We start from the raw sequence: 14236 nt of genomic DNA on the forward strand, positions 1-14236 counted from the left end.
TTAGAAATTAATACTCAAAGGGAAATGGAGGTCCTGGGGGATGAAGATTCAAGGGAGTGTTACCAGAACCAACTTTCGTGATAGAGCGAAGGTTTTCCACATATCATTCTTGATGCTGAGGTGCAAGATACCTCACTTTACCACAGATTTTCATATCCACCAGCCAACCTGCGAGCATTTCTGAGTACTAGTATTCAGTACTGGTATTTCTGAATCCTGGTGGTAGTGGTTCAATCCCACTTTCCATTGGGTAAATTGTCAACAAGATGGACAGACAGGACATTTTGGGTACATGGAGCCTATCTGGGTCACTTTAGGGATGAGGAGAAAGGGAGCTGCTCAGGTTCACCAAAGTGAGTTTCTATTTGGAGAGCACCTCCCACTGGAGCTCTGCGACTGGCTTTGAATCCCAATGTAATGAAATTCTAGAGAATGACTATTTTTTCCCTACTCTACTCCCTGCTCTGGAAGCAGTTCTGTGTGATAACTGACTTTAGAGGACAGGCAACCAATCTGATCAGCAACCAATGTTCGAGTATAATAGGAAAATGCAGAAATGGTCATTTTGCTTACAGCTGGTCAAATGCAGCAGGGGGGATAGAATCATTTTCTCCATGAACTAGGGCTTAATCCATCTCATGCTTCCAAACACATCTTTTTAGACAAGATGCCATCAGCATCACAACAAATTGCTGACTTTCCGTGATGGTCACATTTCATTTGTTCCCATAATTTTTGCTGATATTTAACCAGATATTAAAACTGTCTTGTTAGTCCAATGCAGCCTAGCAAAGATACTTTATAAATCTGTGCATATTTTGAACTGGGGCCAACTTGTGAACGTCAGCTTTTCAACTATCGAGAAATAACTGAAATATTTAGTCAACTTTTACAGTTATAATAATTTAGCAAGAAGAGTACAGATGAAGATGTAAAAGACAGAAGCAAAAATTAAAATGATTGATATAAAAAAATCAGAGTTACTTCCTTACCTGAAATATTGTAATGCGTGGGCTTCTTATTGAATTTGGTAGTGGTAAGATGTGTCTTTTTAAAGAAATAAGCAGTCTTCAGTGTTTTTATAGCATTGGTTACTACAGAAATTATACTTCTTTTACTTCTTGTCTTGAAGGGTGAACAAAATAAACAAACTGAAAATACTACAATGAATGGTAAATGATGAGAGACTTACAGTACAAAAAACAGTGTAAAAAGGAAGACAAGTTTAAATATTGTTGTGTAAGAAAGTGATGAAAATAATACAAGAATGAGAATAAGTAAAATGATAGGCTGGAACATCTGGGAAGGTAAATGCAAAGACAAAGAGAAGAGTTAATTAATAATAATTTTTTAACACTTCCATTTATATCAACTAATCTAAGCATTCATTCAATTTAAGATGAAGAAGAACCCTCCCCTAAGCCCATATTTACAAAAACTGAAACCTATTATTACGCACAGTGCTTTCTCTCACTCTGATCCCCCCCGCCCCCATGGTATAACTGGAAACCCACATGCTCAAAGTATTCAAAAATCTGCTGCAAGGAAGCTAAAAACGAACTACTCGACATAATTAGAGAAGAAAATAAGCTTTAACGTTTCAAGATTCAACAAGTTTCATCATAAAACTTTTTCTCCCCCCATAGCGAAGCAGAGCAACATGCAAGGTTTAAACTAAGCGACGGGGCTGCGAGTTTTCTGGTTGTGACTAACAGGCAGTTAATTCATGTCATGCTTCTGCGTGTAGACTGATTTTTAAATTTAAATCTGTCGCGTGTCTTAAAAGCCATGCATGCTGGTGTACTTCCGTGTGTTCTCCAACGGACACGGGACAGGAGGCTTGCCAGAGAGGTAGCACCGCCTGTTAACGTTCGACAAAGCCTGTCTTAGGTGGTTAATTCTGACAAAACTCATGGCTGCTTGGCCCCCATACCTGGCTAGAGCAGCTCAGTCCAACTCATCAGCTGTGCCTCGACCCATTAGGATGAAGGAAAAACGCTGGTTTTCCCCGTGGGGGGATAGTCATGGCTATTTCTCTGAGTCAGGGTTGCTTCAACTTAAAGTCTGACAGTCCTTCCCCCATCCTGGCAGTGACTGATTTATGTATATATTTATTTATGTATTTACTTATATATTTATTTAAATCTAGAAATAATGATCCTGTTACTACTTCCACTTGCTGGCTTCCCTTCATCATGGGTATGTCTCTGAGTCAGGGTCGCTTCAAGTTAAAGTCTGACACTCCTTCCCCCGTCCTGGAAGTGACTGATTGATTGACTGATTGATTTAAATCTAGAAATAATGATCCTGTTACTACTTCCACTTGCGGTCAAGGGCTGGCTTCCCTTCCTCATGGCTATTTTTCGGAGTCAGGGTCGCTTCAACTTAAAGTCTGACACTCCTTCCCCCGTGCTGAGGTTCTCTCTCCTAGAGGGCTGGCTGTGACTGACTGATTGATTGACTTTTAAAATCTAGAGATAATGATCCTGCTACTTCCCCTAGCGGTCAAGGGCTGGCTTCCCTTCGTGCCTTTCCGGGAGGGCTCCACACCCTGTCTCATCCCTCTTTACCGCTGGGTGTGGACCTGTGTCAGTGGTTAGACAATAATCTTGGATATTTGGTCGTTTAAAAACAAAACAAAACAAAACAAAAAAACTTCCCAAATCCAAAGCACGCTATTTTGAGCTCAACTACAAGCCTGGCTCAACACCTGCAGATGGGCAGCTAAGGAGGCCCGTGCGCGGCCTAGGAGCACGCGCGGAGGAACGCCCGCCGGGCCGACACTTATGCACGGTTCTTAAAACTCCTCTACTCCGGTGCGAGTGTGGACGTGTCGTGTAAGCAGCCGGCTGGGCCGCGCCGAGCCAGGGATTGCACGGGCGGGGGGGGGGGGGTTGGGGGGGGGGCATGTGTGCGGCGGGGCGGGCCTTCCGGGCGGGGGGCGGGGCCTCGGGGGACGCGCAGGCAGGTGCGCGCGGTGGAGGGGGCGTGGCGGGGCCTTGGGGCCGGAGAGGGGACGCGTGCAGCGGAGGGGGCGGGAAGGGGCGGGGCCTCAGGGCCAGGGGCGGGGCCTCAGGGCCAGGGGCGGGGCCTCGGGGCCGAGCGGGGGGGACGCGCAGGCAGGCGCGCGCGGCGGAGGGGCAGAGGAGGGGCGGGGCCTCGGGGCCGGGGGCGGGGCCTCGGGGCCGGGTGGGGGGCGCGCAGGCAGGTGCGCGCGGCGGAGGGGGCAGGGCGGGGCCTCGGGGCCGGAGGGGGACGCGTGCAGCGGAGGTGGCGGGGCGGGGCGGGGCCTCAGGGCCAGGGGCGGGGCCTCGGGGCGAGCTGGGGGGACGCGCAGGCAGGTGCGCGCGGCGGAGGGGGCGGGGCGGGGCCTCGGGGCCAGGGAGGGGACGTGCGTAGCGGCGGGGCGGGGCCTCAGGATCGGGGGCGGGGCCTCAGGCCGGGGGCGGGGCCGAGCGGGGGGACGCGCAGGCAGGCGCGCGCGGCGGAGGGGGCGGGGAGGGGCGTGGCCTCGGGCCGGGGCGTGGCCTCAGGGGCGGTGCGCGGCGGAGGGGGCGGGGCCCGGGCGGTAAGCCCCGCCCCTGGGCTCCGCGGCCGCGCCCCCGGGCCCCGCGGCCCCGCCCCGCCCCGCCCCGCCGCCGGGCGCGCAGCAGGCCGAGCTGTACCTGACTCACGGATATGGGCTCCTCGGCGCCGCGCTCGTCCGCCGCCTTGGGCACCTCGAGGCGGTCGATGAAGGTCTGCAGCTCCTTGCGGAAGGCTTTCATCTGCGCGTTGATGCGGTAGAGCAGCTCGTGTTCGCGGATGCGGCTGCCGTCGTCCTCCTCGTCCATCAGCCCGAACAGGTCCCCGTTGGCCACGTAGATGCGCGCCTCGGTGATGATGGTGCTCGTGTCGGCGATGAGCCGGTCGATGGTCTTGCCCAGGCGCTCGGCCTCGGAGCGGATGTCCTTGAGGTGCTGGCGGTCGGAGAAGCCCTTGGGCCAGGCGGGCGCGGCGTAGAGGGAGCGCGTGGGCGTCAGGCAGCGCATGTTGCGCACCTCCTCCGAGTCGCTCTCGCCGCCGATGGGCCCCTCGCGCTTGCGGTGCGGCGGCCGCGAGTCGTCGTCGCTCTCCTTCTTGCCCGCGTCGCTCTCGGCGTCGCTGTCGCGCGGGCTGCCGCGGATGCCCAGGTGCGAGGCCAGGTCGTAGCGCTGCATGTTGGACATGAGCACGCGGTTCTCGTACTGCAGCTGCATGACCTTGCCGCTGAGCTCGTTGATCTGCAGCCGCGCGGCCTTGAGCTCCTCCTGCAGCGCCTCGCTCTTGGCGCTGTCGTGGTGGCGCGCGCTGTCGTGGCCGCCCGACTTGTACTTGTACTTGGCGAGCTCGGCTGTGATGCGCTGGTTCTGCTCCTCCAGGTCGGCCACGTTGCGCCGCAGCAGCTCCGTCTCGTCCTCCACCAGCTGCAGGTGCTGCCGCAGCTCCGACAGGGACTCGCTCTGCTCGCGCATCAGCGGGTTGGCCGAGCCGCCGAAGTCGTCGCCGCGCAGGTCGTCCAGCTCGGCCTTGAGGCCTCGGTTCTCCACCTCCAGCTCCACGATCTTGCGGCCCAGGATGTTGGCCTCCTCCTCCACCAGCCGCAGGCGCAGCTTGAGCTCGGCCTCCCTGGTGCTCGGAGGGCCCCCCGCCTCGCCCTTGGGCAGGGGGCTGTCCAGGTCCCCGTAGAACGACCTGTACTTCTGGAGCTCGTGTTCGAACCTGTCCTTCTCCTTGTCGATCTTGGCCATTTTCTTTCTCATCAGAGCGGCCTCTTCCTTCACGAACTGCAGCTGGCACTTGAGGTCTTCGTTGTCCTCCTCATGTGGGAAACGGGGCGGGGGGGGAGGGGGGAGACAACAGGAGATCATTTCTATGGAGATCCAGAAAACAGAAAAAGTACGCCTGCAAAAGTGATGACTTTTTCTTGTGTCTTTTTTTTTCTTTTTAAAAAAACATTTTATCTACTCATGAGAGACACACAGAGAGGGAGAGAGGCAGAGACACAGGCAGAGGGAGAAGCAGGCTCCATGCAGGGAGCCCGATATGGGACTCGATCCCGGGACTCCAGGATCAGGCCCTGGGCTGCAGGCAGGCACTAAACCGCTGAGCCACCAGGGCTGCCCGCTTTTTCTTGTGGTTAAGCTTTAATGAGACACACAGAAGTAGGTGCTGTTTATTTTCTTTCTTTCTTTCTACAGATTTTTATTCATGAGAGATAGAGAAGCAGAGACCCAGGCAGAGGGAGAAGCCGGCGCCATGCAGGGAGCCCGACGTGGGACTCGATCCCGGGACTCCAGGATCATACCCTGGGCTGAAGACAGGCACTAAACCACTGAGCCATCCAGGGATCCTTAGGTGCTGTTTATTTTCTACAAAGCGCTTAAATTATTTGGCAGATAAAACATTAGGACAAGGTCACATGCCAGCAACACAAGGAGAAAGAAACATCCTGAGAGAAACACTACGGTCGTCACCATCCAGAGATTATCATAGGTTGTAACTGAGCACAACTGTGGGGCTGTCACTTCAACAATGTGCATTTTGCAGGTTTCGTTTCTTGCGTGATTTGAATGCCTCTGATCGTAATGTGAAACCTATTCCCTGGAGGACACACGTGCTGCGTGTTCACTACCATTGATGGAGCACTGACTCTTGGCCAAATTCTGTAAACTTCTTTATACATAGGACCTACTTTACTGTTTAGAGTAGACTTAATAATAGATATTAATAAAGATGTCCCATAACTAGTAAGGAGCAAAAGACAAAGGTACAATCTGAATGCATTCCTGTCTGACTCTAAGGCCCGTGATGGCTCTGCAAGAGTGGAAAAAGTCCTCTCTTCTCCGTCTTTATTCAGGGCAGGATTGCTTACTTGAAGGCCTTACTTAAAGCAAGGAAAACTTAATCCTGGAATGGCCCCATCCAAGGAGAAACCGGCAAGCATTTTCACCCAGATCATTTTAAAAATAAGATATATTCCCATCAGTCTGAAATGAATAAAGTTGCTTCTGCCTTAATGGAAGACGGAGTAGATCCTATAGGAGCTCTTCTCACAATTCTTTGGACAACCGCAAACCCTAATCACTGACTAAGCTGAGGAGTGATTAGAAGTTTTCCAAAAATTGGAAATCAACCTGCTGAGAGCTAATACCAAAGTACCTTATTATGCCCAAGGACATATTTCCTGAGGACAATTTCCCCAAATTTTAAGTATGTATGTAGGGTCGATTGTGTAACTTCTGTGAATTTTGTTTTCCTGATTTCTAAATGTTTTTTTAAAAGATTTTCTTTATTTGAGAGAGAGAGAGAGAGAGAGAGAGAGAGCACGACCAGTGGCAGAAAGGGCAGAGGGAGAGGGAGAAGCAGACTCCCCACTGAGCAGGGAGCCCTATGTGGGGCTGGATCTCAGCACCCTGAGATCATGACCCGAGCCGAAGGCAAACACTGAACCCACTGAACCACTCCGGTGCCCTGGATCATTTTTAAAATGGAAATAAAAATGCCTTCCTTGCCCAGTGATGAGTCCATTGTGTTTGAGATGAATTGTGGTAAAGCAGCAGCACCCACTGGTGAGGCAGGTGAGAATAATATGCTTCTGCTAGAGATACTCATTAGAGATGGCCCAAAGCCTTTGGGATGGAAGAGATGGAGAGCAGCGCCCAGGTCTTCTGTCCTCCCATCTGCTAATGAGAATTAGGACAGAAGGGCTGAGAGCCGTGGAGCGCATGGAGCCTGACTGTCACATTCTTTATGTCATCACACCCTGACATGAACTTGGTAGAGCCCAGGTTAGTAAGGGACAGAGCACATCTGTATCCAGGCTGGGTTCAAAACTCTTATTCTTTCCACTGTACATGTTGCCTCTGGAAAAGCAGCACAAGGGAAGGAAAGTAGGACAATGGGATAAAATACAAGACAATGGATGTATTGGCTTGTATACTTTCCTCTAGAAGGGGTTTAGGAGAAAGGATAGAGGCACGGAGAGAAGAGTTGAGAGACTCTCGGGAGCACAGTGAGAGAGAAGGATGAGAATGTATGTCTCAGAAAGATTTGACATGAAAATCCACTTCACAAGGGGACACGCCGCTCTACAAGAGACTCTGTTGGGCCCTCACTAATTCAGTGGGTATGAAACCCAGGACACACAGCAATGTTTAATATCATATCAGCAGAAGAATCACAGATAACCCTAATGTTTCCACCTTACGTGTCTTGATGGAGGGCACTGCTAATAATAGGAGTAGGGGATGAACAGAGAGGAGGAGGTGTGAAGAAGGTGGGTTGAACCAAGTGTCTTAAAATGCTATCTTTGAGGCGTGTCAGTGGAGGGATATCTAGTGGAAACATCCACCAACAGGCAAGTGGAATCTCAGGCCCGAGATTACATCTAGGGCCCTGCAGAGAGTTTGGGTCCAAAGGCACGGACGTGAGAGTGAGGTGTGTGGAGGGGACGGCTGAAGCTGTGGCAGGGGTTTTGAGCAAGCAAAGAGAAGAAGAAAACGAAGAGAGACACATAAGCCATGGTGAAAGGTTTGGCAGGGGGGCAGGAGAGTCAAATATCGTGCAGGAATTAGAGACCATGTTTGCCTACAAAGGTGATCAGAAATAAGCACATCCAATATTTCCCTAGGCCAGGCTTTGCTAGGAAGTAAGAGTGGAGGAGACTGGGAAGTTAGGTTGGGCTACATGCATGGGACAACTCCTTGCCTGCATGGGGAGATCTTTATTTGCAAATTAAAAAAAAAAAAAAATGGGAGTGAAATGCTGCAGTTTCAATCTAACCCAAATAACACTGGATGTGATCTAACTCATGGACTGGAGCAGAATCACACTTCACCAGGTGTGGTAAGCGAGTATGAAAGAGAAGGCTCCCTGATTTGTGTACATGTGCGCTCTCCTGCCTCAAAGGAATGGAAACATAAATGTCATTTTAAGATCTGGACCTACACTATTTGGAAGGAAGTCCCTATGAGGGAGGGAGAATGATGGGCCCCACAGTAATTATTTTGTATTTGTTTAAAAAGAAATCTCTTCGATACAAGTGTGATAGGTTCTAGAATGCCAAGAGCTTAAGAACCCCATATGCTGATGCATCCCACATGCTCAGCCTGTAACCCCATAACCAGAGTATTACAGCTGCATTTGCAAGTGAATGTGGAAATACTGTACATAAATGCTGATGACGTTAGGTCCAAGGTGGCCTGGAAAATGGCTGGTTGACAATAACTGCGCAGTACGTGCTTGCTCCTACTTTTTACAGAGAATGCCAGGCAGGAAATACTACCATGCTTTGAGATGTGAAGCAAGTCGTGTCTTATTTTCGTGGATGTTGAAGACTCACTCTTAAGAAGATATGAATGGCATGTGCAGAAGGATAAAATGATGAGGGGTCAAAAGAAGTGAGCTGAGCCCGGCTTGGACTTAGCCACTACCAGAAGCTAAGTTGCACTCTCAATGAATCATGTGCTTTAAACACATTTAATTCATACAACAGCTCTCTCCTATGATCCCGTTTTACAGATGAGGAAACAAAGGCAGAGACAGAATAAGTGAGTCATCTAAGGCCACACGGCAGGCCCGTGACTGTTCTTCATTGCTGTGCGATACCACTGCTCGGTAAATAAAGTCACGGTGCTGCTGAAGGAACATGGAAACACTATTATTGACGAAGCTGAAGCAAATAAAAATGAAGTATGGATCCGTACAGATAATAGTAGGGTGAACCGTATGGGATTGCTGTTTGCACAGGTCAAACTCACAGGGTAGGCAATTTCATTTGGCTCAACCTAGATAAAGGGGGCATGGGAGGATCCAAAAGTGCGTATTGGACATGGTGCAGTATCACACACTAGACCCCAACAAGTCAAAGCTGAATAACATGAGCCGTGACTACAATCTGGCCTGGCTGAGCGTGGGAGGAGAATACGGAAAGAGTAATCTAAGAATCGATGGCCCTCAACCTTGAACGAGCAACAGAATCACCTGTGGACTACTTTATCATGGAGCTCTCCCATCCCACATGGTCCCGGTCAATCTGCTGGGGTGGGTTTTTGGAAAACTACAGGTGATAATCTCTTTGGACAAATGAACTGGAAACACTAGGACGAACTTCGTAGGCAACAACAGCACGCTTATAAGTTTCCCAGGTGTTTGGGCCATGAAATAAAAACTGGTGGGCTGCAAGGTCTCTTGTGAGGTCCTAGGTCCCACTAAGACATTGACGGAGGCTGTGGGTGTCTTTTGCAGAAAGGTGCCCGTGTGCCCATGGAGTCGGAGGGTCATGGAGCTAGAAATAAGCAGTTAAAGATTCCTGGATAAGAGACTATTGTTGAAAAAAATAAACTTGAACACGGCAAGTGTAAGAATAGGCCAAACGTGAGTTTTAAAAGAAATAAACTGCTGATTAAAGCTGACTTGGGCATTGAGCCTATAGCCCCTTGTCCCTCGATGAGGTGCAGGAGAGAACTGATGGCAACTCGTGAAATGAGCCACAGCAAAATATGCACAGCCGGGTGGCTAAAGTTCTGGCAAAGGCAAAGTGAGAAAGCCGTAGTGACGGAGCATCTTTGATCTCACTGAGAGAACAGCGAGGAAGGTGCAAAATGGACTCATGGCCTCGCGATGAGACTCTGGGATTTCTGAACTGCTGGCGCGTCTCGAGGGCCTTGTGCCAGGACCAGGGGAAAGTTAACCAAGAACAGAGCAGAAAGAGAGAGGAAAAGGGAAGATAAACATTTAATATGTCGTGTTCTCTGGGGCACCTGGGGGCTCAGCTGGATGAAGCATCTGACTATTGGTTTCAGCTCAGGTCATGGTCTCACGGGTTGTGGGATTGAGGCCCGCAGTGGGCTCTGAGCTCGGTGGGGAGTCTACTTGAGGCTCCCTCCCTCTGCCACTCCCTCCACTTGTATGCTCTCTCTTGAAAATGAATAAATAAATCTCTTCAAAAAGCATTTAATAAGTTGTGTTTGTAAAAACATTGAGATCAACTTTCCAAGTTTTGATATTTCAGTATTGCCATAGTTAGAATTATTAGCTCATGAGAAAACAACTTGTAAGCCTAGAAGAGGGTATGCTATACTATGAGACTACAGCGGACACATGCAAAAGTCAATGACTACCCAAGTGTCTTTGGGGAGCCATCATGTCACTTATGCCCCCAAATATCTCCTCTTCTGTTTTAAAATCTCCTTCATTACACTCATCGTCACCCTCTGCTCATCCTGAAAGCAGAGCTAGTCTTCACGGTGGCTGGGTTTCTAAAGTTCTTAACAAGTCCGTGTTGAATACATCTTTTTTTTTTTTAGGTTTTATTTTTAAAAAATCTCTACACTCAAGGTGGGGTTCAAACCTGCAACCCCGAGATCAAGAGTCACACGCTCCATTGACTGAGCCTGACAGGCATCCTTTAAAACATCTTTTAAAGTTTTATTTTTATTTCTCTGTTTCCTTTCTTTTGCTCCCCCAATCACTGGCATGGAGAATTCCTTCATTCTATGGCCTTCTCATCACAAGCCTCTCTCTCGCCTCGCCATCCCTTCCTATGACATTCCTTTCTCTACTCACTCCTGATGCTATAGGAACAGCCCTTCTATTGGCCGCATTCATTAGGATTGAAGAAGATGAGCACCGTGCATGCAGTTCTCAAACACAGCAGCACACAAGGTACTGATGATACTCCGGGTGTGCTTACAGTGTGGAAGCAAGAATTGGGAGCTTGGTGTTAGCTTTATAAGCAAAGACCCTGAATGCTTCATACTGCCTGCATCCACGGCTACAGGATGTGCATAATCAAACTTTTTTTTTTTTTACATGAGTGTATCTGGCTACAACGTCCATTTACAGATGTAGCTTGTAATTATATACAATTAGAAAAGGTGCTCAATTGATGTACTAGATGAAATTTTATTTCCACATACCTCTGTGGGAGTCTGTTGAGTCTTTTTTTCAGATTTTGGCAAATCTTTGCTTCCTCTTCTTTTTAAGGATAGCTGAAAACAGAGCACGAACATATTTAGTCCGGTACACTATCATTTGAACACAATTTTATGTTTTTAAAAGCGTCTCTAATGTCCTATGACAAAACCAAACCAAATAAATCATGTTAGGTTCAATGATCCTAAAGGAGGAAAAAAAAATCCAAACCGGATAGATTTTAATGTATTGTTACTTTGGGCTGAGGAACTGGCAATTATCTAAATAATCTGAAGAAGATAGGAAACCCACTGTGAAACCGCAGAAAACTGTCTGGGTAAAATTGAAGACTGATGACCCAATATAGTTCATATTTCAAACAAAAGCAAATCCTTGTTAGCGTTCTACGTCACCAAAGAACAAAAAAAGGAATAAGGTATTTCCAGTTTAAGACAGGTTTTCATCAGCCTGTGAAGACAAACGGTCAGTGGATCTGCATAGAATTTGAAGAATTTGGCTCTTTCCTCACCACACATCTGTGCACGCAAATACAATGCCGTGTGCACACAGACAAACGTAACGCAGTAGGGAATCATCACAGTGAGCTGGAGTGGACACGCTCCACCTGAGGAGCAAGCTGGCTGGGAAGTGGCTGCAGCTGGTCGGTGCAACACAAGAACGCGGGCTTTTTCTAGAGAAGCTAGAAATATGGATTGTCAAAACCATAATGAGATCCCACATCACCCCAGTGAGAATGGGGAAAATTAACAAGACAGGAAACAACACATGTTGGAGAGGATGTGGAGGAAGGGGAATCCTCTTGCACTGTTGGTGGGAATGTGAACTGGGGCAGCCACTCTGGAAAACTGTGTGGAGGTTCCTCAAAAAGTTAAAAATAGATCTGTCCTACGACCCAGCAATTGCACTGCTAGGGATTTACCCCAAAGATACAGATGCAGTGAAACGCCGGGACACCTGCACCCCGATGTTCATAGCAGCAATGTCCACAGTAACCACACTGTGGAAGGAGCCTCGGTGTCCATGGACAGATGATGGGTAGAGAAGCTGTGGTCTATGTAGACAGTGGAATATTCCTCAGCCATCAGAAACGACAAATACCCACCATGTGCTTCGACGTGGAGGGACCTGGAGGGTATGATGCTGAGTGAAATAAGTCAATCGGAGAAGGACAAACATTATATGGTCTCATTCATTTGGTGAATGTAAAAAATAGTGAAAGGGAATAAAGGGGAAAGGAGAGAAAATGAGTGAAAATATCAGTGAGGGAGACAGGACATGAGAGACTCTTAATTCTGGAAACGAACAAGGGGTAGTGGAAGGGGAGGTGGGCAGGGGGTTGGGGGGACTGAATGACGGGCACTGAGGGGGGCACTTGGTGGGATGAGCACTGGGTGTTATGCTATATGTTGGCAAACTGAACACCAAAAAAAAAAAAGGACAAAAAAATTTGGATTGTTATGTATCATTTGTCCCTAATTGGAATTCAGACAAACAACATTTGTGGGTTAAAAAAAAAAAAAACAATATCTAGCACCAGATCCTTTCAGGGACCAGCCATACATGACCTCTGGTACTTTGTGCCATTTCTCAGCACCAACCTAATAAGGAAGATCCCTCTGTATAAGCACTAATCCGGATGTGTGGATACCTACCACACGCCTGATAGGGAACTGAATATCCAAAGATCAATTAAATAGTGCGCTCACCATCCGGAAGCTCACTATCACCGTGGGAGACAGAGCGAAGCAAACGATTAGCATACACTTTGCTAAGTGCCATGCTTTAGGTTCCGTGAAGCAGGTGCTTTGTCTCAGTGCGGCATCGCCACCCTCAGAATAGTGCTGGTCCCGGGGCAGGGATTGGAAAAAGTATTTGCTGAACTAATGAAACCTATTCATAATGAACATATTCGTAAAATATGAGGTTCTGAGGGCAAAAAGGAGGATGGGGGCATAGAAATGAGGAAAATGAATGGAAAAGCAGGAGAGGCTTCCCCAAAGCGGAGGCTTCATGAATTTGCAGAGAGCTCCAAATTACAGTTTTCCCATGTTAATGTGTAACCATATCCCATGTTAAATGCAGGATATGTTCAGGCCCAGGAGGCGGCGGAATACGGGGATGCCACTGCGTTCCTTCAGTCCAGAATCCAGACTACAGAGCCGAGTGAGTGGCCTGCGTGCTTATTTATTTTTTTATTTTTTATTTTTTATTTATTTATTTATTTATTTTTATTTATTTCTACTTCTTTACAGAGAGGTGTCCTCTGTGCTGCTTGCTTGTGGAACCTTGGAAACAAAAGCTGTGAGGGCTGATTCACCATAACCAAACGTGGGTTAGCAGCTGCTCCACGAAAGCAGTCGCCCGAAAAGCTGGGAAGGTAGCAAGCTGTGATCCTGAACTGTCTGTGCAGAACCGACCTACAGAGAAGCACCCAGATTCACTTTATTAAATACTTTGTTGAATACTTTTGAGGGTGTTTTAATCACGTCATACGTTCAGTTAGTGCTTAGTAATGGACTTTGTTAGGCACCTGTGATCCAGGTGATACTAAAACTGGCACAGTCACTGCTCGGCATGAGTTTCCTAAATTACTTGGCAAATGGTCTAGCCTGTAATTTAAAACAGTGCGTTGAAAGCAACGACACTGTAAAAACAATATGAACCAGCAATGATTGAGCAATAATTCATGTCAAACACTTTACCTCAATTAATTCTTAAAACACCCCCGTTTGATGTCGTAAGCGCTCCAGGTGATTCTGATGCATAACGTTTGAGAAGCGACGGTCTAACGCCACTGCTCAATGAGCAGCAGGACCACATTTTGACCCAAGTCTTTTTCATCTTTATTGTATTAGATCATAAAGGAGAAAGGCTTACGCCAGTCTGGGGCTGGAGAGGGTGCGGGGAGCTAGGGACAGTCTCCAGAAAGAAGTAACATCTTATCCTGAATCTGGTAGAGGAGGAGTCAACCAGTCAAAGAGAGAGAAGAGAGGAACAGGAAAACCAAAGCATCCCACGTAGAAAAACTCTTTCTGGGCCTCAATTCAGTAAGCCTGTCACAAAACGTTGAGGAGAGCAAATGATGCTGATGGCACGACTTGGATCTTGAAGGATACTGACTAAGGCTGTTGCAAGCAAAAAGGTGTCTGCAGCTAGACGGTCACGGAAGAAACAAAGACACACAAAAGTAGAAGTCCAAAGGGCCACCAAGTAAGGGGATGCCATGCAAGGGAAATGAGGGCAAGTATACGCTAATTCTGAGAGTACTTTATTTTTAATT

At 48.2% G+C, this 14236-nt stretch overlaps 1 protein-coding gene across 4 annotated transcripts in view; it reads right to left on the bottom strand.

The window, feature by feature from the left end:
- Nucleotides 1-1188: 1188 nt before the first annotated feature.
- The window catches only part of SOGA3 (SOGA family member 3), a 46007-nt gene continuing 32959 nt past the window's right edge, over nucleotides 1189-14236 (bottom strand). The window contains exons 5-7 of one of the 4 annotated variants that reach the window (XM_041745120.1): nucleotides 10941-11012; nucleotides 3675-4838; nucleotides 1189-1299 (exon numbers count right to left, since the gene is read on the bottom strand). In XM_041745120.1, the coding sequence (XP_041601054.1) occupies nucleotides 1189-1299; nucleotides 3675-4838; nucleotides 10941-11012 (1347 nt within the window). Of the gene's footprint in view, nucleotides 1300-1711; nucleotides 1862-3665; nucleotides 4839-10940; nucleotides 11013-14236 lie in introns of those variants that run through there. The other 3 variants (XM_041745119.1, XM_041745118.1, XM_041745117.1) reach the window with 3 other exon arrangements.

The sequence above is a fragment of the Vulpes lagopus genome, chromosome 2 (assembly GCF_018345385.1).
Source record: "Vulpes lagopus strain Blue_001 chromosome 2, ASM1834538v1, whole genome shotgun sequence".
Lineage (NCBI taxonomy): Eukaryota > Metazoa > Chordata > Mammalia > Carnivora > Canidae > Vulpes > Vulpes lagopus.